The sequence below is a fragment of the Rhinolophus sinicus genome, chromosome 4 (assembly GCF_057876585.1).
Source record: "Rhinolophus sinicus isolate RSI-liver-muscle chromosome 4, RSI-T2T, whole genome shotgun sequence".
Classification (NCBI taxonomy): domain Eukaryota; kingdom Metazoa; phylum Chordata; class Mammalia; order Chiroptera; family Rhinolophidae; genus Rhinolophus; species Rhinolophus sinicus.
Window position 1 is genome coordinate 63,784,459 of NC_142504.1, and position 26,976 is coordinate 63,811,434.

The 26,976-nt window shown below is 35.4% G+C and overlaps 1 protein-coding gene across 9 annotated transcripts in view; it reads right to left on the reverse strand.

Moving 5' to 3' along the window:
• The window catches only part of CEP192 (centrosomal protein 192), a 160,141-nt gene that overhangs the window by 111,512 nt on the left and 21,653 nt on the right, over positions 1–26,976 (reverse strand). For all 9 annotated transcript variants that reach the window (XM_074340409.2, XM_074340412.2, XM_088797891.1 and 6 more), the window contains 5 exons: positions 25,380–25,429; positions 22,764–22,884; positions 14,617–14,765; positions 12,664–12,808; positions 12,084–12,217 (listed from right to left, as the gene is read on the reverse strand). In XM_074340409.2, coding sequence (XP_074196510.2) covers positions 12,084–12,217; positions 12,664–12,808; positions 14,617–14,765; positions 22,764–22,884; positions 25,380–25,429 — 599 coding nt within the window. The remainder of the gene's footprint in view (positions 1–12,083; positions 12,218–12,663; positions 12,809–14,616; positions 14,766–22,763; positions 22,885–25,379; positions 25,430–26,976) is intronic.

The following is a 26,976-nucleotide window of genomic DNA, read 5'->3' on the forward strand; positions in this document are numbered from 1 at the left end:
TTGGCCTCTAGAACTGTGAAAGAATAAATTTTTGTTCATTTAAAGCTAGCAAAACTTTGGTAATTTGTCCTGGGAGCCCTGGAAAACTAATTCAAACACTAAAGCCTAAAATGCATAAAAACCAGCAAAGGAAGAATGTATGAAAACACGGAGAAGACAGCCACCTACAAACCAGGAAAGAAGCTTAGGAAGAAACCAACCTTGCTGAAACCTTCATCTCAGATTTCTCCAGAATTGTTTAAGAAAATAAATTTCTATTGTTTGAGCCAAATAATAAATGCATACAGATCAAAATACCTCCTTAATATCAAAAGATTATAAAAACAGTTAAAATATCACTAATCCAATAGGAAAAAAAAGGACAAAAGAGACAAAGAAACGTCATTTAAAATTAGATAATCTATTTTCCATACATGATATTAGCACAGATTAAAAAGAACCAAAATGAGGGAAACTAGCTCTCATCTTAGTAGTGTCTTAAAACAATCTTGAATAAAGAATGCAGTCGGGTAATGACAGACTCCAAAATCGCTGAACTCTTTAATGAAGTGCATTTGAACCCTGTAAGTGCTTGGGTGAGAAGGCAATGGGGAGAAGTTACCACCTTTGGATTATGACTAACCACCCTCTCAATCAGAATCCTGCCCAGGCAAAACACAGGGTAGCGACATGGGGCCTTGGATGGAGCCGCTCCCTCTCCCTATACAGAATGCACTATTGGTGTAAAACCTGGTGCTAAACCATTTGTAGATTATCTGCTTCTAGGTTGGGGTTTTCTACATAGCAGAGCAGCTCCCTTGCCGTGATCTATTAAAAGTCAGCCCTAGACACAAAGGTTTGTAAAAAAAAAATAAAAACAAAAAAAGAGAAATGCAGCTTCTCTGAGTTTTTAAACCTAAACACAAAATAGGTCTTTGTTTACACTTTGAAAGTTTAACTCTCAGCAAAACTTAAGAGTTAGGTAATATGAGAAGGAAGAAAAATAAAAGCAATCCGAAGGACTCTTACTGTGTTTCCCTGAAAATGAGACCTAGCCAGACAATCAGCTCTAATATGTCTTTTGGAGCAAAAATTAATATAAGACCCAGTCTTATTTTACTATAATGTAAGACTAGGTATAATATCATATCATATCATATATATCATATTATATAATACCAGGTCTTATATTAATTCTTGCTCCAAAAGCCACATTAGAGCTGATTGTCCAGGTAGGTGTTATTTTCGGGGAAACACAGTAGAAGGTGGGGTTTCGAAAGGAGGTAATAAAAGTACAGCTAACACTTAAACAACATGGGGATTAAGGGCATTGAACCTTGCACAATCAAAAATCCCAGTATAACTTTTGACTCCCCCAAAATTTAACTAAAGTCCTTCGGTATCTGAAGGTGATTGGTTCCAGGACAAATCTGCAGATACCAAATTCCACAGATGCTCAAGTCCCTTATATAAAATGGAGTAGAACAATGTATACAGTAAGCCCTTCACATCCACCAATTCCCAAACATGGATCGAAAATACTGTTTTCAATCCAAGATTGGTTGAATCCGCAAATGCATTACCCGGGGATATGGAGAGCTAACTGTATATTTACAAAAAATCTGCATATAAATGGACCCACACAGTTCAAACCTGTGTTGTTCAAGGGTCAACTATATTTGAAAGTCCCATCTTACTGGAGTCTAAGGGAATCAATGAGGCAACAAAGCACCTTAGAAGTATGTCTCATAATAAATTAGGGAAAAGGAAGTATGCCCTCCAAAGAATGGAAATATACCATCCTTCATAGACAGAATCTAACCACTGATTTTAAGATTTACCATTATTGTATGTACCACTAAGAAAGAAAACATTAAACTATGACATATCAGTAACTGTAAAATATGTTGATTTTAGGTGTTAAAATATGAAAAATACATACCTTAGAATCTAAAAAATGATAACAGAACTTCGAAACATACAAAAAGGAAAAACTGGGGAGGTGGAGAAGACGACAGCAGGGATGAACAGTACAATAAAAATTTTGAAAATGATAAAAACAGTGAAAAATAAATATTAAATTAAGTAAACATAAGAATAAAATCAAATGTATTAATAATTACACTAAGTGTTAAAGGATTAACTAGCTCATTAAAAAACACAGACTACCAGATTACATTAAAAAAACATATGCTATTTATAAAGAAACCCTCTAAAGAAACAAATGATAAAGAAAAATTAAAAAGAAATGGATTGAAAAGAACATAACAAACATAAACAAAATAAAGAAAAGGAAACAGTATTAATACTAGCATCACACAAAGGGGAACTTAAGGATAAAAGCATTGAACAGGATTAAAGAAAGGCGCTATTATTAAAAAGCCACAATCTTATAAATAAGGTTAAAACAACAATGAAAAGGATAAAACAAAGGCACTATTACTAAAAAGGTACAATCTTATTAAAACAACAATAATCGTGTATGCGTTAAACAAAGCAGAGAAGTAGATATAAAGAAAAAAATCTTGAAGGTATAAAATCAATTTGATAAAATTCAATTAAAATTGGAGATTTCAATTATCTTTTCTAGAATATATCTAATAGACAAAAATAAGAGTGATCATAGAAAAATGTAACAATGCAACAAATAGCCTGAACTACCATGTTTCCCCGAAAATAAGACCGGGTCTTATATTAAAGTTTGCTCCAAAAGACCCATTAGGGCTTATGTTCAGGGGATGTCATCCTGAAAAATCATGCTAGGCCTTATTTTCTGGTTAGGTCTTATTTTCGGGGAAACATGGTAATAGCTATTTAAAACTAAACATTCTACAAAAAAATGCATTTAATTTTCATTTTTATGTTCCATGAAACACGTATGCACTTTATCTAAAACATTCAGAAAGGTTAGATTTTTCAGACTAAATTGATTATAATCTTATAAAGTTAGAAATAAAAAGTAAGGTAATAATGAGTGTTGTAAGGGAAGATGGCAGAGAAGAAAATATCCTTCTACCTAGACAACAACTGTACTGTACTGGCAAAAACTTCTGAAGTAACTATTTTGGAACTCTGGAGTCTATTTGAACACTTTCAGTTACCAGAGAAAAGCTTTACTGATAAAGAGTAGTTAATTTGAAAGGATAAAATAAGATATTCCATGCAAATGGTAACCAAAAGAGAGCTGGAGCAGCTATGATAATATCAGATAAAACAGACGTTACATCAAAACAGATCACAAAATACAAAAGAAAAAAGGACATTATAGACATTATATATTAATATAAGGGTTTGACATAGCAAGAAGATATAACAATTATAAATATTTATGTACCTAAAAACAGACTTTCAAAATATATGAGACAAAGATTAACAGAACTGAAAGAAACAGGCAGTTCCACAATGCTAGTTGGAGACTTCAACACCCCATGTTCACTTATGGATAGAACAAGCAGTCAGAACACAAATAAGGAAACAGAGGACTTGAAAAGTGAAATTAGCCAATCACAACTAATAGACATATACAGAATACTCAACAACAGAATATACATTTTCCTCAAGGGCACATGAGACTTTCTCAAGGACAGACTATATGATGAGTCAAAAAACAAGTCTCAATAATTATATAAAAAGATAGATATCATACAAAGTATCTTCTCCAACTATAACAGTATAAAGTTAGACATCAATAAGAAAAAAATGGAAAATCCACAAAACATACAAATTAACATACTTTTAAACAACCAACAGGTCAAAGAAAAATCATGAAGAAAATTAGAAAATACTTAGAAAGATGAATGAGAACCAAAACACAACACACCAAAACTTACTGGATGCAGTGAAAGAACTACTCTTAGGGGATTTTATAGCTGTCATTGCTTACATTAGAAAGAAGAAAGATCTCAAATAACCTAACTTTATACCTGAAGAAACTAAAATAGAAGAACAAACTAAACCTAGAGCTAGCAAACGAAAGAAATAATAAAGGTTGGAGTAGAAATAAACAAAATAGAGAATTAAAAAACAATAGAGAAAAATCAAAGAAACCAAAAGTTTGTTTTTTGAGATCAGCAAAACTAACAAAATTTAGCTAGCAAAGAGAGGAGATGCAAATTAAAATCAAAGGAAAGGTGTGGACATTACTACCAACCTTAGAGATAAAAAAGATTATAAGAATACTATGAACAATCTTAGGGCAACAAATTAGGTAACCTAGAAGAAAAAGACAAATTCCTTAATCACTCAAATCACTTAAAGTGACTAAGAATTAGAAGATCATAATAGAACTACAAGTAAACAGACTGAATCAGTAATCAAATACGTTCCAACACAGAAAACTCCTGAACCAGATGGCTTCAACCAGTGAATTCTACCAAATGTTTAAAGAATTAACACTAATACTTCTGAAACTCTTTGAAAAAGCAGGAGAGGAAGGAACACTTCCCTAACTCACTGTATAAGGCCACAATTACTGTGTTACCAAAGCCAGAAAAAGACAACTACACACCCACATTCCTTATACATACAGATGAAAAAATTCCTCAAAATATTAGCAAATCATATCCAATAGCATATGAAAAGCATTATTCACCATAACCATGCAGGATTTATCCAAGAATGCAGGGGTGGTTCAACATATGAAAATCAAGTAATGTAATACATATTAACAGAACAAAGGGGGAAAAGGACATGATCATCTTAATTGATGCAAAAAAAACGCATTTGACAAAACTCAACACCCTTTCATACTAGAAACTCTCAGAAAACTAGGAACAGATGAAAAACTCCTAAATTTAATGAAAGGTATTTCTTTAAATCCCACAGCTAACATCATAATCAACGGTGAAAGACTGAAACCTTTTTTTGGACAAAGATGCCCATTTTCACTTCTGCTATTCAACTTTGTACTGGAAGTTCTGGCCAGATATATTAAAGAAGAAAAATAAATAAAAGGGATCTAAATTAGAAAGAGAAAAAGGACCTATTCACAGATGACATGATCTAGAACATTCCTAAGAATCCACAAGAAAGCTACGAGAGCTAATAAACAAATTAAGCAAAATTAGAGGATACAAGATCAACACACAAAAATCAGTTATGTTTCTATACACCACCAATTCAAAAACAAAAAATTAAGAAAGGAATTCCATTTACAATAGATTCTAAAACAGTAAGATACTTAGGACATAAACTAATCAAAGAGGTGACATACTTGTATGCTGAAAACTACAAAACATTGCTGAAAGAAATTACAAAGACCTAAATAAATGGAAAGACATCCTGTGTTGATGAACAGGAAGACCTAACACTGTTAAAATGTCAATACTACACAAACCAATCTATAGATTCAATACAATCCCTATTAAAATTCCAACAGCCATTTTTGTAAAAAGGAAAAGCCACTCCTCAGATTTATATGGAATAGTAAAGGGCCCCAAATAACCAAAACAATTTAGGAAAAGAATATGGGTTGGAGGACTAACATTTCCTGATTTTGAAACTTACTATATACTATAAAGCTACAATACAGTAATGGCATAAAGACATATAAATCAATGGAATAGAATAGAGCCCAGAAATAAAACCTTATCTATGTGGACAATTGATTTTCAAAAAGGGTGCCATGACCATTCAATGGGGAAAGGAGAGTCTTTTCAACAAACAGTGCTGATAAAACTGGATATCCACCTGTAAAGAATAAAGTTGGATCCTTACCTTATACCATAGGTCGTACCACTAAATTCGCGAACACATCCTAGAAAAAGTTCTACATACCTCATTGCTGAGTATCACTAGTCAGCTTCGAAGTACTCCCCTTGGTAAGCTATGCACCAATCCCAGAGCCTAGTCCACCCTTCAAAGCAATTTTGGAATGCTTTTTCTGGAATGGACAACAGAGCTGTCATCATATTACCCTTGATGTCCTGAGTATCAAAATGTCTTCCTTTCAATATTTCTTTTATCTTTGGGTAAAGAAAGAAGTCACTAGGGGCCAGATCAGGTGAGTAGGGTGTTCCAATACAGTTACTCGTTTAGGGCTAAAAACTCCCTCACAGAGCGTGCTGTGTAAACTGGTGCATTATTATGATGCAAGAACCATGAAAAGTTCAGGTTGTCTAACTTTTTCACGCAGCCTTTTCAGTACTTCCAAATAGTAAACTTGGTTAACCATCCAGCTGGGACAAATTCATAATGAATAATCTCTCTGATATCAAAATAGGTTAACAACATCACTGTAAGTTCGCGAATTTAATTGTCAGACCTTGTATGAAAACTAACTCAAAACGGAACAACGACCTAAATGTGAGAGCTGAAACTATATTAAAAAAAATTCTCGTAGAAGCAAACAGAGGAAATTCTTCATGAAATTGAACTTGACAGTTTCATGGACATGACACCAAAAGCACAGACAACAAAAGCAAAAATCGATCACACTACATCAAAATTAAGGACTTTTGGTATTAAAGGATTCTACCAAGAAAGAAAGACAATATTCTACCAAGAAAGGCAGAAAATATTTACAAATCATGTATCTGACATGGGATTAATACACAGATGATATAAAGAATTTCTACATTTCAACAACAAAAAACCAAACAACACAGTTGAAAAATAGGTTAAGGGCTTAATAGACAGGTCTCCAAAGATACACAAATGACTGATAAGCATATGAAAAGATGCTCAATATCACTAGTCATTAGGAAAATGCAAATCAAAACCACAATGAGATATCAATTCACACTCATTAGGGTGGCTATAATCAAAAACAGCAAGTGTTAAATAGGATGTAGAGAAACTGGAGCCCTCGTGTACTGCTGGTGGAATATAAAATGGTGCAGCTGCCATGGAAAACAGCATGGCAATTCCTCAAAGTTAAACACAGAACTACCATATGACCCAGCAATTCCACTTCTAGGTACACACACACATTTTGATATATATGTATCAAAAGGAATTGAAAGAGGAACAGATATTTCAACACCAATGTTCACAGCTACATTATTCACAATAACCAAGAGGTGGAAACAATCCAAGTGTCCGTCAACAGATGAATGTATAAACAGAATGCGGCACGTGCGCACGCTGGCACACACACACAGTGGAATATTATTCAGCCGTTGAAAGGAATGAAATTTCAATATATGCTACAACATGAATGGACCTTGAAAACATCATACTTAGTGAAATAAGCCAGACATGTGACAAATATTGCATGATTACACTTATATGAGGTACTTAAAACAGACAAATTTATAGAGACGGAAAGTAGAATAGAGGTTACATAGGTCTTGGGGGAAAGGGAAAGGAGAAGTTATGCTTTAATGGGTATAGTTTTTGTTAGGGAATATAAAAGGTTTTGGGTATAGATTCTGGTGATGATTGTACAATACTGTGAATGTATTTAATGCAATGAACTGTACCCTTATGAATGGTTAAATGATAAATATTATGTTATGTATTTAAAAAGCAATTAACAAAAAGTCTTAATTATTTGGAAATTAGAAATAAACTACTGAATAGCATTTACTGACTCTACAAGGAAACAAAAAGCAGAATTACGTATCATCTACAAATAAAGGAAAAGGCAACAGCCACAAGGGAGTATGATACATCAAGGAACTAAAAGAGGTACAGTTACATGCAATAATATGGATAATCTTTGTAATACTGAGTGAAATAAGTCAATCACAGAAGACTACATAAATTAATGCTCTTGGTATAAAGTTCAAAAACTAAAACTAAGTAATGAAATACATACATGTGTATAGATGTGACAGATGTGAAAAAACTGGAGCCCTCATGCATTGCTGGTGGGAATGTAAAATGATGCAGCAGGTATGGAAAATAATATGGTGGTTGCTAAAAAGTTTTAAATAGAATTACTATATGATCCAGCAATTCCAATTCTGGGTATATACTCACATAAATTGAAAGTGTCTTAAAGAGATATTTGTACACTGTTGTTCATAGCAGCATTATTCACAATTACCAAAAGGTAGAAGCAACCCAAGCACCTCTGATGGATGAATGGATAAATAAAATGAAGTAAATATGTACAATGGAATATTATTTAGCTAAAAAAGAAGAAAATTCTGAAACATGCTATAATATGGATGAACTTTAAAGACAGTATGTTAAGTGAAAAAAGCCAGTCACAAAAAGTCAAATACTGTATGATTCCACGTATGAGGTTACCTATAGTATACAAATTCAGAGAAACAGAAAATAGCATGGCAGTTGCCACAGGCTAGGGTGGGGGTGGGGGACAAAGAAATAGCCATTTTTTAATGGGTACAGAGTTTTGGTTTTGCAAGATTAATTGTTCTGGAGATTTGGTTGCCCAATGGGAATGTTTTTATCAATACTGAACTGTATACTTAAAAATGGTAGTAAATTTTATGTTATATATATTTTAACACAACTAAAATTAAAAAATATATTTATACCATGAAAAATACATATATAATAAAGCAAAAGAGCAAGTATTATTTTAATAAGTATAGGAAAAGTGGGTATCAGTGGGAAAAAAATTAATCCAGATGCAAAATTCACACCGTTGTTTATAAAACTATATTATCAACACTGGAGGGGCAAAAACAATTCCTGACCATTGGAGAAATTGAGCTGAGAGAACAATGGTGAATTCTAGTAGGTGAAAAATGTTTAAAGAATAATATAATAAAAGACATATTTCAAATAAAAGCCATCGGCGGCTGGTTGGCTCAGCTGGTTAGAACGCAGTGCTCATAACACCAAGGTCACCAGTTGGATTCCCACATGAGCCAGTGAGCTACACCCTCCACAACTAGAATGAAAAACAACGACTTGACTTGGAGCTGAGCTGCTGGTGGGGTGGCCAGTTGGCTCAGCTGGTTGGAATGCGGTGCTCATAACACCAAGGTTTGAACTGACTTGGAGCTGAGCTGCAACTTCCATAACTAGATTGAAAATAGCAACTTGACTGGAGCTGATGGGTCCTGAAAAAAACACACTGTTCCCTAATATTCCTCAATAAAAAATAAAAAAAAAGAAAGAAAAGATAAACCAGAAGGGGGAATTGTGAAGGAGACAAAAATCTTATGATCCAAATTACATGTAAAGAACTCATGCAAATATGAAGTTGATACCTAAAAGCCCCTTGCTAGGTTTTTATCCAGTTTGTTCCTTCCCAGGTAAGGAAAGTTTTCACACCAGATGGCTCCCATGCTCCTGCAACTCCCACAATTTACATTACTTTGTTGGGGGCAAAACTCGTCTTTCTTACATACAGCAATTATTACAACAACAAAAAAAGAAATCTACTTAAGATAGTAGCTTGCATTTCTAAGTTCCTTAGATGCCATTCAATAAAAAAAATGGGCTGCCAAATCAAGGACACAATACTGTTACCTCATGGTAACACAAACCACATGACCTTAAAATATGGGAAAAATAAAACATTTCATGAAATAATGTAACATTTTGTATGACAGATAGGGATTTTTCCCCAACCAAGCAATAAAGCTTTGATGAATGTGTTCATTCCACCCTGTCCTGATCTTCAGCTGACAGAGGCCAGTCCTCACTGTCACTCCACACACAGTGCCTTCCTTCAACTACTGCTTAGGACCTCAGAGCTTCACCTTCAGAAAGCCTGAAAGATCCTACAGGTCCTGGCTATTTTAAGGATTAAATATTTTTTTAGAAGATGGACTAAAAATGGATCATCAGAAACTATGTTTTTACTTACACAGAAAAACTTCTAAACTTCAGAAAACTTTTAGAATGTAACTCAGTCACACTTCTTTCAATAGGTAAGATGAGATTCAATAACCAGAACACCGCCTTACATTAGTTACCATATTTTGCCAAGTATAATGTGCACTTTTTTGCCCACGTTTGTGAGGGAAAAATAAGGATGCACATTATATTAATACATGGATAGTACTGATTCCATATCTATATAAATGTTTTTAATTCTTTTATTTATGCTTATGAGTTAAAAGTGTAACTAGAAATCAGTAACGATATCCATATGCAAAACAATACCCTGGAATACGATAATCAGTTTTATTGAACTTATGATAAATTTGCAAGATGAAGAGTTCTTGGCCTTTTATGATGCATAAATATCATAAATTTGTTAACGGTACATAAATTTCTTGTACCTTGTATCTGTTTTTGTGTTTTGTAATTATTTGTTACACAAAATTTCCTGCACCATAATATGTTAAAAATAAATGCTAAAATTCCTTTATAAATACAAAAAGCAAGTACCTAAATGTAAACAAATAAAAATTTGAATTAAAGATTGAAACGAAAGATTTTTCTCCCTGAAAGTTTGGGCCAAAAACGTGGGTGCACATTATACATGGGAGCACATTATATATGACAAAATATGGTATCTAAGTATTTCTTTTATTTTCCTACTAAGTTTCATGAAAGGAGATTATCTTTGTATGACCTACTACATCAAGTACCATGCCTATCATCGAGAAGATATTGATAATTCTTTTTGTTGAAATACCTGACCGAGCTGCCTAACAATTTGTGAATACTGAACATTAAAACTAAAAATATTGTTGTTAGTGACAAATAATCACTAATTAGAAATATGACTACTATAACAAAATTTAATGGTTCTTAACCCCAAATTAAATAGCCACAGATAGACACATTTATAAATTTTATCAACTATCACATTTTGACAAAATCAAGATTAATAGATGCAGTCTCCCTTTTCTTTCCTGATTTGCTACCTCTAATCAGCTAACAGCTAATCATCTGTTCACTAAATATATTAGAATTATAACTTCATACTGTCAGATAAGTATACATATGACCAAGCATCCACAGCACTGTCCTAGGAGGAAAACCCATTGACTCTGAACACCTGTTCTGGTTACCTGATGGAAGGGGCTTTGTACTCTATGTTTACTGGCTCCTCTGATGAGTAACAATTCTTGAAGCTGCTGAATAGGTAACTTCTGGACAAGTAAAATACTCCTATAAATAATACAGTACTATACTATAGAATTCAATCACCATAATAGCAATTCAGACAAATTAATGTAGTCAGAGTTACTGGAAAGTAACTAAGGACTTGACATGAGACTGGAAAGATTGTAGTCTGGATTAGGGAAGGAGGGGAGAAAAAAGGAGGAGCAGGGATTTGTAGAAGAAATATACAAGAGAAAAACAGATTAACAAGGGGCCAGATTATAAAGCAATTTAAAGATTATTAATTTGAAATGGAGATGCAGAATATATATCTATATTTGTACAGATATACATAGTTTTATATACATATATATGTATGTATATCTAGAGTGAGAGAGAGAGAATATATATATATATATATATGCCAATGCAACAAGATTAACCTGATGTTGACAAATATAACAGAGTGGTAAAAATACTGTAGATGGGGCAATAAATCACACCTGTGATAGTAAGCATCCTGAACAAGAAAGAGTAAGTCTAAGACATAGTCCTAAAGACATACTGACAGGATTTAGGTCTTCTGAGCTTCATCCCTTTAAAGTGACAACCCCATTACCACTTGCTGCTTTAATACACTCAAAGGATTACTGTGAGGATAAAACAACTGTCTCTATAAATACAAGCACACACATTCCCTCTAAATTAAAAACCATCATACAATCCTGAGGGATACGTTAGTTTTTAAAAGGGGACAAAAATTGGTAAGAGTCAGAAATGATTACCAAGTTTCAAGCATAGGAGTAATGGGGTGCCATTAATAAACAAACAAAAAATGAAATAATGAAAAACAAACATGCTTGAGCAAGGTTAAAGACGATCAGTTTCCTTTTTTATTTAAGGTGTCAACACTGAGCTTAAGAACTTTTAAAATGAATAATCTAAATTTAAGTCATTAAATATTTAAATTTAAGCAAATATATACAATTACATATTTAATACCATCTTAGTGATATCAAAGATATATATATATATACATATACACAGAAATATTATCAGTAAGGATTTTTTTATGTTGGCTATATTTTTCCAGAAGTCAGCAATTGTTGCTTTGAAAACAACTGCTATTATACAAAAGACTTATCTTTTTATAGAAAATTTAAAGAAAATGCACATAAACTTACTCTGCCACAATGTAGAACAATACCCTTCGAACTTTCTGCCCTTTCTTTCTCTTTATCAGTTCTCCAAGTAGTAGAGGAAAATGGTAACACACCATCTACATGCCTTCTACTATCTCCAGTACCTATAGAATTACCTAAAATATAAAAATTTTTAAAAAATGGAGCAATGTCAGTTTCAGTAATCTACTATAACTTGTTACTAAAATTATTTTATGTAAACTTAATATTTAGCATTCATATGACAAATACAGCAATTTGCATGAGAGAAAATAACCATCAGTACAAGGCAAAAGTAAATGTGACAAACTGCTACCATACAGAGAATTAATTTATAATTCTCAAATGTCATAATATACAATAAAGAAATACAGACTACAGTATTTCAAAAGCACCAATGAACTCGGGTATTATTAAAAGCTCTTTTGAAAAGTCTGACTATTTCATGATTTGAGGGGATAGAAGGGCTAATACATGTTAAATTATATAAAGACATGACTTTTTTTTTTTTTTTTTTTTTTTTTTGCAAAAATGCAATGTCAAATAGAATTTAGGAACAAAGGAATCATATTTCAATACTTACTGGTCTCAGGAAGACAAACAACATGGCCTTCCTCATATTCTTTGTGAGTTGTTTCAGATTTTCCCGAAGAGTGTGAGGCACGGAAAATCAGAAAACTGTTATTTTCTGAGTGAGATTTACAGTTTACACTACCATTTTCATTTGCCTGTGGAAAGAATATCTTAGCTTTATTAATTTTTTAAATTAAAATCAAACATTTTGAGAGGAAAAACATGGGGTGACAAGAATGTCTTCTTTACAGAAGGATGCCAGGTAGTTAATGTAGAAGGTATTGGACAAATCACTATTATAACTAGCAATGTAATAATTATTTCTGGGAGGCCTCAGCAATGATACTAAAACCAGTCCATGAAAGGTTGTTGGGGAATCAGATGTTCACATGATCTCAACGTATCATCCCATAGATGACTTACTGATAACAAAGGGGGTAAGAAAGGCACCTTCACAAGGAGATATCTGGCTGATACCACGTTAACCAAGATAATCAAACACATCACCAATACTGGGAGAGATTTATATGTCTCCTGATATGACGCAATGGGAAGTACACAACATCACCTACTTTTAATCTTAATCTGCTCATGAGCAAAATATTTAATTTGAATTCTTGTCAAAATGGTTAATCTAATCAGGAGGGAAAAAATTGATCAGGTATATCTAGTTTATGGGCCATTTTACAAAAAGTTTAATGACAAGGAAGAACTACTCCAAACTGAAAGAATAGAGACATGACAACCAAAGGCAAGCATAATCCTTTATTAAATCCTGGATCAAAAACAGTAAAAATAAAGGACATTTTGGAGACAACTGAGTAAATGTGAATATGGACTGTATATTAATTTAAATTAGCGCATCAAAGTTAGATAACAGAACTGTGATTATGCAGAAAAAATGTCCTATTCAATATGGGAGATAAATGCTGAAGTATTCGGGTAAAATGTCATAGTATCTGCAACTTACTTTCACATGATTCAGGAATACAGTATTTATGGAGGGACAAAGAAAATGCAAAGATGGCAAAATGTTAACAATTGGTTATTCTGGATAAAGTGTATACAGATGTTCATTATACTACTCTTCTAATTTTTCTGTAGATGAGGTGTTGTCACACAGCAGCCTAGCAGACTGTCCCCCCATGTCTTTCCTTGTGGAAAGAAAAGTCTGTGAGACTGTACCCTTTTGGGACTTTGCTTATCTCAATGTTTTACACCTCATGTCTCTTTGTCTGGTCCTCAAAAGATGGTTTGCAGCCAATGACGAGTAAGATTCCCCACGAACAACTCAAGCCAGATGGAACCGAGTGGGGACCCCCAATGAGCTGCCTTAGAAGATCTGGGAAGGAGCCATGCCTCCCCTTCCCTTCTGCCTGGGAAAAGCCATTGCTGACTCTGGCTTTCCTCTCTCAACTGATTGTGAGAGAAGTCAGAGGGCAATGAAGATCAGCTCTCTCCACTTATCTCGACAGAAGTGTTACAATGTGAGAGACTTACCCCCAGGGAGATGCATATCTCACCTAGTTTGGGGACAAAGATAATTGGTTTGATTTACTTTTGTAAAATAATGTATGAGATTCACAGACCATTGAATAGATAATGCTATTTCCTTGTGTGAATATAAATAAAAGCCACCAGTTGGCCCCATTTGGGGCTTCAGTCTCTGGTGACTGTGAGACCCCCTGGCCTTCTGAGATTTAACTGTATTAAGTCTCTGTTTCTTTCTTAAAAACTTAACCCAAAGCCACCCTTTCTCGTTCCCTCACTGCCTGTGTTGGCGCTGGATGCGACAGTGAGGAAAAGGTAAGAGGAAACAGGAAAGGGTTTTCTCATCTGTTTATATTGGGAGAAAATTAGAATCCAAAGAAAACCCAAAACTTAACTTTTATGTTAACTATCCAATGATACTAGTAATAATCTCCTAATGTCAAATTTATGAAAAACCACAATTGCAACATACCTGACTGGGATCACTTGTGGGTATTTTAAAATGTTTTTCTGGAGGTTCCTGTCCTTCTAGGTCTTCATATATCATTCCTGGAATTGTCAGTTGCTCAAAATAAGCCTCCAAATGATCATCATAAAACTCTTCATCATCAATATCATCATCTATTAGTAAATGAATGGAAAAAAGGGCAGGCTTTAAAGTAGTGAGTGAACTATAATCAAAAAGTTGATAAAACATATGGGTCAATGGCTATGCAATTCTGTTTTAACATTCGATGTGAAAAAAATTGTAATTTCAATTTACAGATTATGAGCATTCCAATAAAAACTAAATATGTAACTTTCTTTGATAGAACAGAAATAAATCCTGGCATATATCATAAGCTAGGATATAATAAATGTGACATCAAAGATCAGTGGAAAAAAGAGCAAGTTATTAAGAAAATGGAGTAGCAAATGGGTAACTCTATCAAAAAAGGATAGTTAAGCACATAGTAGAAGTAAAAATAAATTTTTGATGAATTAATGATTAAGTGTAAAATGAACCTCAAAAAACACCTGATCTTGAGAAAGAAGTAAGGAAAAATGATGTAACAAAGTTGAACACTGATAGATATGATTTAAAAATATTCAACCTCTACTAAAACCAAAAAGTTCCAAGTAAACAAAGAAAACAACACTAACAATGACTTTTAATGTTTTAACATCCAGCCTAGCCAGGGGCAAGAGAAAAGTAGAACTCTCAATCACTAGTAATGATATTGTAAGTTATCACTGCCTTTTAAAGAGAGTAATTTTGCAATCAACATTAAGAGTCTTAAAAATGCTCATAAACCTGGACTTAGCTATATCACCTCTATGGGTATAAATTCAGGTCAACAATTCCTTATCCACAATTCCACCATCCAAAAATATCTAAAGCCTGTGGCAGCAAAATCTGTCCTGAATTTATTTCATTTATCCCACTTAGACCATTAGCCTGGCCTTCAAAGCCATAAATAATTTGGTCCCTGCCTACTTCTCTGGGTTCATTCCTCAACTGAGCCTCCTACTGCTGAAAACCTGCCACACAAATCCACTAGCTATTGCCAAAATATAGTCTATATACCATTCTACACCCCACACCCACATCGGGCCTTTGCAGAAGCTGTTTTCGCTTCTTGAAATATATTTATCTGCCCATATCTACATTAAGGCCTATTAAAGGTCTTTTCAAGAAAGAGGAAAAACTGTATCCTCTTTCAATAAAGCTTCACAGGTACCTTCCTCAATCAGAATTAATTTGTCACCCTCCTATGACTCCTGTATTATTTGTTCTGTTGAGGTAATTTAATATAGTTGGAGGTTTAACTATGCATCTCTTTTCTTACTTGGCAGTCTTTTAGAGAGCAGAGACTAAATACTTCATTGTTCTCCAAATTTCTTAACATAGTGCTTTACACTGAGTGAAACCTAGGGTGACCACTTTGTACCTTTATGATACTAAACCGAGGGATAAGCATAATCATATCAGGATTGATACAAATAAGTTTTAAAAATTCCATCACGACTTCCGGAAAAATGGCGGCGTGAAGTGAGCCTCTGTAAAGCTCCCCTGGAATTTACAAAGAATCGAACAACAAAAACTCCACAAAGGACTCCCTGCACAGCAGACAGGCAAGACAAAGAGGCCCACTACCGAAATCACCTACAGGTGGGAGATTCGCGCGAGTGGGGGGAGGAGGAAAGGGAGAAGTGCGCGGAGACGGACCCGCGCAGGCGCAGGACGCAGACCTCGCTCAGTGCGCCGAGCTCGCTGCTTCCCGGGACTACCGCAGCTGCGGGAGAGGGAAGAACTTGGACTGCTAGGGCTCCGCCAGGGCTCCACAGGGCTGAGGGGACAGCATATAACACGGCTGAACCCAACGCTCACGGCAGAGACCTCAGAGAAAAGACTGAGGGAAAAAGGCTGAAAACGGTGGTTTAAGCCCGCACTGCCGAGCAGAGAACGGAGCCTTAGGCACTGAGACTAGCTGCCCCCTCCCTCCCCTCCCAGAGCTCGCCCCGCCCCCACCTGCCCGGTGCTACAAGCGAAACAGTAGCAGTGTCAGATCAAAACAACAGAAAATTTGCTATTTTGAGACCTGTGACCGCAGACACAAATTCACAGCCCAACTAGTTCCAGCAAAGGGGAGAGAGCTGTGGAAGCAGGACCGGCTGTGCTGGTGGTTGCCGCCATTGCTCTGGGCCACCTCTCACAACTCACCCCGCCCCTGACCCCACCTATCTGGGTGGATCCCTGCAGGAGTAAACAGAACTGTGAAACATACGGGCTCTGAATCAGGAGCTGGAAGAGCTTTGGAACATCAAAAGCTCTCCGCATACCCACCGGGACACTGCGCCCTGTGACCTAGACGAACTATTAACAGAGGAGAAGCCCGTCTCCCAAGGAATCCCCCCATTGTGTGAGAAGCAGGAATAGTGCAGAGAAAACATAGCACTACCGTGTGGGAGAAGAAAAATAAGTTGCAGTTGGAGAAATAATAAAACATTCTACCAACACGTACTGGCAAACAAAAGAAAGACCGCTTTCTAACAACCTGTTGCAGAAGTCACTCCTGTAGATGTCTAGGAAGAGAAATAGTAAACCAGTAATCGCCATGAATAACCAAGGCAACAAGATAGCTCAGAAAGAAACTGAAAAATCTCCAGAGAAGGCACTTAAAGATACAGAAATATGTGACTTAAATGACAGAGAATTCAAGATTGCAGTTCTGAAAAAACTCAACGAGATACAAGAAAGCACAAATAGGCAGTTAAATGAGCTCAGAAACTCAATCAAAGAACAGCATGAGCATTTTACGAAAGAGATTGAAATTTTAAAAAAGAACCAAATAGAATTTCTGGAGATTAAGAACTCAATAGAAGAAATTAAGAATGAAACAACCAGCTTAGGTAGTAGAGTTGACCAGATGGAGGAAAGAATCAGTGACATCGAGGATAGAAACCTGGAAATGACACAGATAGAAGAAGAAAGAGACTTGAGACTTAAAAGAAATGAAAGAACTCTACAAGAACTTTCTGACTCCATCAGAAAGAGCAATATAAGAATAATGGGCATACCAGAAGGAGAAGAAAGAGAGAAGGGAACAGAGAATATATTCAAACAAATTGTCGATGAGAACTTCCCAAATTTGTGGACAGAACTGGACCCTCGAATCCAAGAAGCAAATAGAACACCTAGTTACCTCAATCCCAACAGACCTTCTCCAAGGCACATTGTATTGAAGCTGTCTAAAATCAACGACAAAGAAAGAATCCTCAAGGCAGCCAGGGAAAAGAAGACGGTAACTTACAAAGGAAAGCCCATTAGATTATCATCAGATTTTTCAGCAGAAACTCTACAAGCCAGGAGGGAATGGAACCAAATATTCAAACTATTGAAAGAGAAAAATCATGAGCCAAGAATAATATATCCAGCAAAGATATCCTTTAGATATGAAGGAGGAATAAAGACCTTTCCAGACATACAGAAGCTGAGGGAATTTTCTAATACACGACCTGCACTACAAGAAATACTAAAGGAGGCTATTCGACCACCATCAACAAGGACAATTTGTGGCAACCAAAACTCAAAAAGGGGGAGAGTAAAGGCCTGAACCGGAATATGGGAATGGAGAAAGTAAGCGTGCTGAAGAAAATGGAATACTCTAAATATCAAACTTTCTTTTACATAAACTTAAGGGTAACCACTCAAAATAAATCCAGAACTGAAATATATACTGAAATAAAAGAAGAAACAGAGGGAAACATCATAGAATACCACCACACAGAAATAATAGACAACAACAAAAAGGCAAAGAAACAATGGAGACACAGCCTTACCAGAAAACTAAAGATAGAATGACAGGAAATCCTCACATATCAATAATCACCCTAAATGTAAATGGACTGAACTCACCAATAAAAAGGCACAGAGTAGCAGATTGGATCAAAAAACTAAACCCAACCATATGCTGTCTCCAAGAGACACATCTCAGCTACAAGGACAAGCATAGACTCAAAGTGAAAGGGTGGAAATTGACACTCCAAGCAAATGATGCCCAGAGAAAATCAGGTGTAGCCATAATGATATCAGATGAAACAGACTTCAAGGTGAAAAAGATAACAAGAGACAAAGATGGACATTTCATAATGGTGAAGGGGACTGTACAACAAGAAGACATAACAGTCATCAATATTTATGCCCCCAATCAGGGAGCACCGAAATACACCAAGCAACTACTAACAGAACTAAAGGGAGAAATTGACCAAAACACAATTATACTAGGGGACTTAAATACATCATTGACAGCTATGGATAGATCATCCAAACAGAAAATAAATAACGAAATAGTAGCCCTAAATGACACATTAGATGAAATGGACATAATTGACATTGATAGAGCACATCATCCTAAAACATCAGACTATACATTCTTTTCTAGTGTACATGGAACATTCTCAAGGATAGACCATATATTGGGACATAAAATCAGTCTCAACAAATTTAAGAAGATTGAAATCATACCATGCATATTCTCTGATCACAACGCTTTGAAATTGGATATCAACTGTAAAAAGAAAGTGGGACAAAACACAAATACGTGGAGACTAAACAACATACTTTTAAAGAAGGACTGGGTCAAAGAAGAAATTAGAGGAGAGATCAAAAGATACATAGAAACAAATGACAATGAAAATACATCCTACCAAAATTTTGGGGATGCAGCAAAACCAGTTTTAAGAGGGAAATTTATCTCATTACAGGCCTATCTCAAAAAACAAGAAAACTCCCAAATAAATAACCTCATGTTACACCTTAAAGAACTAGAAAAAGAAGAACAAGTAAAACCCAAGGTCAGCAGAAGAAAGGAAATAACAAAAATTAGAGCAGAACTAAATGAAATAGAGAACAAAAAGACAATAGAAAAAAATAATATGACAAAGAGCTGGTTCTTTGAAAAGATTAACAAAATTGACAAACCCTTGGCTAGACTTACTAAGATAAAAAGAGAGAAGACACTGATTAACAAAATCAGAAACGTAAAAGGGGAAGTTATCACGGACACCACAGAAATACAAAGGATCATCCAAGAATACTATGAAGGACTATATGCCACCAAATTCAACAACCTAGAAGAAATGGACAAGTTCTTAGAAACATATAGCCTTCCAAGGCTGAACCATGAAGAACTGGAAAATCTAAACAGACCGATCACCAGTAATGAAATTGAATCAGTCATCCAAAACCTTCCCAAAAGCAAAAGTCCGGGACCAGATGGCTTCACTAGTGAATTCTACCAAACCTTCAAAGAGGATCTAATACCAATTCTGCACAAACTCTTCCAAAAAATTGAAGAAGAGACAGTACTCCCTAACTCATTCTATGAGGCCAACATTACCCTGATACCAAAACCTGGTAAGGACAGCACGAAAAAAGAAAACTACAGACCAATATCTCTAATGAATACCGATGCAAAAATCCTAAATAAAATTCTAGCAAATCGAATACAACAATGCATTAAAAAGATTATTCATCACGACCAAGTGGGGTTCATCCCCGGGGCACAAGGATGGTTCAACATACGCAAATCCATCAATGTGATAGATACATCACATAAACAAAATAAAGGACAAAAATCATATGATTATATCAATTGATGCAGAAAAAGCATTTGACAAGATACAACATCCATTTATGATTAAAACACTTAATAAAATGGGTATAGAAGGAAAATACCTTAACATAATAAAGGCCATATATGACAAGCCCTCTGCTAATCTCATAATTAATGGAGAAAAACTGAAGCCCTTTGCTCTACGTTCAGGAACACGACAGGGATGTCCCCTATCACCTCTGCTTTTCAACATAGTGTTGGAAGTCCTTGCCAGAGCAATCAGGCAAGAGAAAGAAATAAAAGGCATCCAAATTGGGAATGAAGAAGTTAAATTATCACTCTTTGCAGATGACATGATGCTATATATAGAAAACCCTAAAGACTCCACCAAAAAGCTATTAGAAACAATCAACGAATACAGTCAAGTTGCCGGCTACAAAATCAATGCACAAAAGTCCATTGCCTTCCTATATACTAACAATGAAATCTCAGAAAAAGAAATACGAAAAACAATTCCTTTTGCAATTGCAGCAAAAAGAATAAAATACCTAGGAATAAACTTAACCAAGGATGTGAAAGACCTATATGCTGAAAACTATAAGACATTTTTGAAAGAAATTGAAGAAGACACAAAGAAATGGAAAGACATTCCGTGCTCATGGATTGGAAGAATCAACATAGTTAAAATGGCCATATTACCCAAAGCAATATACAGATTCAATGCAATCCCCATCAAAATCCCAATGGCATATTTTAAAGAAATAGAACAAAAAATCATCAGATTTGTTTGGAACCACAAAAGACCCCGAATAGCCAAAGCAATCTTAAGGAAAAAGAACTATAATGGAGGTATCACACTTCCTGACTTTGGCTTGTACTACAGGGCTACAATCATCAAAACAGCATGGTATTGGCAGAAAAACAGACACATAGACCAATGGAATAGAATTGAGAACCCAGAAATAAAACCACATAAATATGGACAGATAATTTTTGACAAAGAAGCTAAAAACATACAATGGAGCAAAGACAGCCCCTTCAATAAATGGTGCTGGGAGAATTGGATAGCCACGTGCAAAAGAATGAAACTGGACTGCTATTTGTCACCATGTACCAAAGTTAATTCAAAATGGATCAAAGACTTAAGCATAAGACCTGACACAATAAACTGCATAGAAGAAAACATAGGTACTAAACTTATGGACCTTGGGTTCAAAGAGCATTTTATGAACTTGACTCCAAAGGCAATGGAAGTAAAAGCTAAAATAAACGAATGGGACTATATGAAACTTAAAAGCTTCTGCACAGCAAAAGAAACCATTGACAAAATAAAGAGGCCACCAACTGAATGGGAGAAGATTTTTGCAAACAGTGCCTCCGATAAGGAGCTAGTATCCAGAATATACAAGGAACTCATACAACTCATTAACAAAAAAACAAACAACCCAATTGAAAAATGGGCAGAGGACTTGAAGAGACATTTCTCCAAAGAGGACATACAAATGGCAAATAGACATATGAAAAAATGCTCAACATCACTAATCATCAGAGAAATGCAAATCAAAACCACAATGAGATATCACCTCACCCCAGTCAGAATGGCTATCATCAACAAGACAAATAGTAACAAATGTTGGAGAGGCTGTGGAGAAAAAGGAACCCTCATACACTGTTGGTGGGAATGCAGACTGGTGCAGCCGTTATGGAAGGCAGTGTGGAGGTTCCTCAAAGAATTACGAATAGAATTGCCATATGATCCAGCAATCCCTCTCTTGGGTATCTACCCAAAAAATCTGAAAACATTTAGAGATAAAGACACGTGTGCTCCAATGTTCATTGCAGCTTTGTTTACGGTAGCCAAGACATGGAAACAACCAAAATGTCCTTCGATAGATGAATGGATAAAGAAGTTGTGGTATATATACACAATGGAATAGTATTCGGCAGTAAGAAAAGATGATATAGGAACATTTGTGACAACATGGATGGATCTTGAGAGAGTAATGCTGAGCGAAACAAGTCAGACAGAAAAAGCGGAGAACCATGTGATTTCACTGATATGTGGTATATAAAACAAAAACAACAAAAGAACAAGACAAACAAATGAGAAACAGAAACTCATAGACACAGACAATAGTTTAGTGGTTGCCAGAGGGTAACGGGGGCGGGGGGTGGGGGGTGGGAGATGAGGGTAAGGGGGATCGAATATATGGTGATGGATGGAGAACTGACTCTGGGTGATGAACACACAATGGGATTTATAGATGATGTAATACAGAATTGTACACCTGAAATCTATGTAATTTTACTAACAATTGTCACCCCAATAAATTTAATAAAAATAAAAAATAAAAAAATTCCATCACATAACAGAAGTGGCATTTGAGTGCTGGTAAGTAGGAAGTATAAGAGAAGACAAATGAACAAAAAGGTGCCATAAGAACTACTGCAACCAAGAGGCAGAAAGTCGTGGAGTGGCAAGGTAATAAGGGCTAGGAAAACACAAGTTACTTTACGGTACCAGAATAATCTTCCAAGCTTGTCAGTGACATAAGTTTCTCATTTTCTAGTAAACTAGTATGGCTTAATTCATTGTCTGGATTCTTGTCTTCAAAACGTTTTCCAGCATCAGGAACAATAATCTATAAGAAATAAAATGCATGTAAGAGAAGTACACTCACTGCTTTGAAGACCATAGTAAGTACAAGGATGAAAAAAGGACCGCCAATGTGCTTAGTATCTCAAATGAAGGGCTAGTTGTGTTAATAACTTTCTTCCTAACCCAATGCCACCTCCTTCCCCAAACCCCCCCGCAATGGGTCTCCCTAAAATTTAGGGTCTCAAACTGTGCACATGTTTGGAAGACCTAATAATGTAGTTGGTATACTAATATACAATTGAATTTGAGACACACAAGGCTTACGATAAGAAGTGGAGATAATAGCATAGTTGAACTCAGCAACCTAGTACATTGGAGCAATTAATTTCTCTGCTCCTCAGCCCAGGGACCCTGTAACCCTAAAGGTATACAGCAGTTTGCTAAGGATACTCGGGCCCAGAATAAAATGTCACATTTCCTTCTAAGTGTTGATTTTATTTCATAATCATATCATGTACCAAACAATATCATCTTAAGAACTAGACTGCAAAATGCACACTAAGTTTTAAGAAAAAACTATGGGTTTTCAATGCAATTACATACTTATAGAGGGCAGTGCTGAGTTATGCCCATAAAGATCTAAGGCACCAGGGGCCACTACTGTGGAATAGAAGCCCTGTGTGTTGGAATTTTTCATAATAAAAAACTGGGGATAAATCTGTATGAGAAAGCACAATATGTAAAACACCTCTGCCTCTTTGGTCATGGATGCTATCAAGAACTCCGTTCACTCTGCCATGCTTGGTGCCTCACACATGGGCCAACTGAACTAGACAAACCCTGGAGAAGTCTCTAATCTGCTGAAGTGGTGCAGCTCTTAGACATACAACCTACCAAGACACACTTCTTGCACTGTCTTGACTACCAGGGCAGTCAAAACTAAATCAAGTCAAATGCAATAGTAGCTCCCACTGATCTAGGTTTTTTAATACATTTTCTCCCACTGTTACTTCTTCATTCTTTTTATCAAGTGTTCATGTTTCTATACTTGTTTCGTTGCTTTCCACTTTTATGGTCCATCTCTTTTATTATCAACGATTTCTAATACTTTCAAGAAGTCAATTCTTCAACCATTCTAATAAAATAAATTCTGTATCAATGGGAAAAGTTATGTTCGCTCTTTTTAGAAACAATTTTTTAAAAAATGTTCAAAGAAATCACCCTTTCTGACTCAATTTCAATTTGACACCTGAGTTTCTTATAAAAAGCACCTCTCACCCTTGAAAGTTATTAGTGATTACATACAGGGTGCAGCAAGAGCTGCACCACTTTAGCAGAATAGAGACTTTTCCAGGGTTTGTCTAGTTCAGTTGGCCCATGTGTAAGGCACCAAGCATGGCAGAGTGAACGGAGTTCTCGATAGTATCTTGAAGCAAGCTTATGAAGCAAGGGTCAACAAACATTTTCTATAAAGGTCCAGATAGTAACTATTTCAGGTTTTGCCAGCTTAATCTGTCACAACTTCTCAACTCAGCTGTTACAGCCATTAACAATATAGAAACAAATGAGCATGGCTGCGTTCCAATACAATTTTACAAAAACAGGCAGCAGATTAGATCTGGACAATGAGCTACAGTATGCCAACCCCTGGCGTAGGGAAGTAACTCTTACTTTTAACCCTTCTGTAATCATTTTATAAAAATAATCTTAAAAATTCTTATGAAGATAAAACAAAAATTGCATCTCCTTTTTATAAGTTTTAGAAGTACTGGAGACTATAGCCTAAAATTCCAGTTCACTGTTTACGTTGGACAGACTGTTTATCTGCTCAGCATCCCTTCCTTTGAGGAGACCATCTCTTTTTACTTCATGTGTTCCTGGTAGGGTTGTCAGTCACATTCCTCTATCTGTGCACATATAGACCCTAATGCACACATACGCACGTACATACATACAGAGAAGTGAACCTAAGGTCCAGCTCACAAATCAGTGTCTTATCCCAACCTACCCCTTGGCTCAGCGATTTGCATAAGGGAGGACATATAACCCAAGTGGACTCATTAGAGATGTCCTCTTTTTTAAAAATTTACCCCAAAGAAAGATCACGCTCTTCTTTTCTGATCACGAATATTAAGAACATAGGCTTGGGTTGCGTACAAACAAAGACAGCTTCCCTATCATTCAACAAATTATTGAGTTATGTGCCAACTATGTGCCAGACACTCAGAATACACTAAACAGAACAAAGAAAAACACTTACTCTCATGGAGGCAACATTCTAGAGGGAGCAGGCACCAAGTGAAGTAGAGCATAGAAGCCGCCAATCCTGATAACACAAGAAACCCAGGAATACACAGCCCTTGGACCAGCACTACTTTTAACTGCCTACTTACTTAAAGAAGTATCTTGGATTTTTGCTATTGACAAGTAGAAGACTTCTAACTAATATTAGTACTACTTAGCATTTGTATATGTGAAATAGGAAATCTCACTCTTTTAAACACTCAAGAAATTGATAACAAATAGATAAAAGATTACCTTATTCTCATTATTCATCCATGATTGTAAACAAAAATCAACAGGTAAATCTGTTTAAGAAAACAAAAATGCAAACTGAGAGACCAAGTTATTTTATTAACTAAATACCCAACAATATCTAAAATTATTAAATTAATGAACTAAACATTTTTCCCTTTAAATAAACACAGCACTTTTAAATGATGCTCTGGAACCCACCATCGGTCAGTTAAATTAAAAAACTGTTAGGGTGGGGAAACGTACAAAATTATACACATGCCAAAACCCCTTGTATATGAATCTGATCAAACCTTTAAAGAAGTGTCATGTTTTACAGAAGATAGGGGAAGAAAGAAACAAGAAAAACGACACCATGAGTAAGCAAACAGACAAATCCAAACAGTGGCACAATCTACAGGGTGACTCAACCAAGCCTATCTCTATAATGCATTGACTTAAGACAAATGTACCATAACATAATGTAACCTTCCTTGGACCTCAATTCAAGCAAACCAACTGAGATAATTAGTAAATTGAATACACACTAGAGTACTGTATGATAATGAAAGAATTATTAAGTTTGTTAGTGATATTAATAGCTCTGTGGATATGTCATAGTATGGCCATATTTTCAGAGATGCATACTGAAATATATAGGAATAAAATGATGTCTGGAATTTTCAAATAACAGAAAAAAAAATAAAAAACCAGAAGAGATGAAGCAAGTACAACAAAGTCTTATACCATGTTTCCCTGCAAATAAGACCTAACCGGAAAATAAGCCCTAGCATGATTTTTCAGAAGGACATGCCCTGAACATAAGCCCAAATGCATCTTTTGGAGCAAACCCTAATATAAGACCTGGTCTTATTTTCAGGGAAACACAGTACTAATTGAAACTATGGGCTAGGTACGGAGAGCTTTTTTTTAACTGATATAAAATTTATATATCACAAAATCACCCTCTTAAAGTGTAAAATTCAGTGGTTTCCAGTATATTCACAAGGCTGTGCAACCATATTCTGTCTCTAGTTCAAAAATATTCTCATTACTACAGGAAAAAAAAACTGTACCCATTAGCAGTCACTCCCCTCACCCCAAGCCTTAGCAACCACTAATCTACATTCTGTCTCTATCAATTTGCCTGTTGTATATCTATAGATTTACCGATGCATAAATAAAATCATACAGCATGTGGCCTTTTGTGTTTGCCTTCTTCCATTTAACATGCTTTCAAGGTTCATCCATATTAGGTCACATACTTCACTCCTTTCTATGGCTGAATGCTACTCCATTATATGAATATACACTACATTTTGTTCATACATTCATCAGTTGATGAAAATTTAGGTTATTTCCACTTATTGGTTATTGTGACTAATGGTGCTCTGAACATTCACGTACAAGTTTTTGTATGGACACATGTTTTAATTTCTCTTAGATATACACTTAGGACTGGAATTGCTGAATCACTATTTTTAATGTTTGGAAGAACTGCCAAACTTCACAGCAATTGTACTATTTTATATCCTCACCAGCAATGGGTGAGGGTTTCAATTTCTCTATAAACTCACCAACACTTGCTATTTTCCATCTTTTTTATTACAGCTACTCCAGT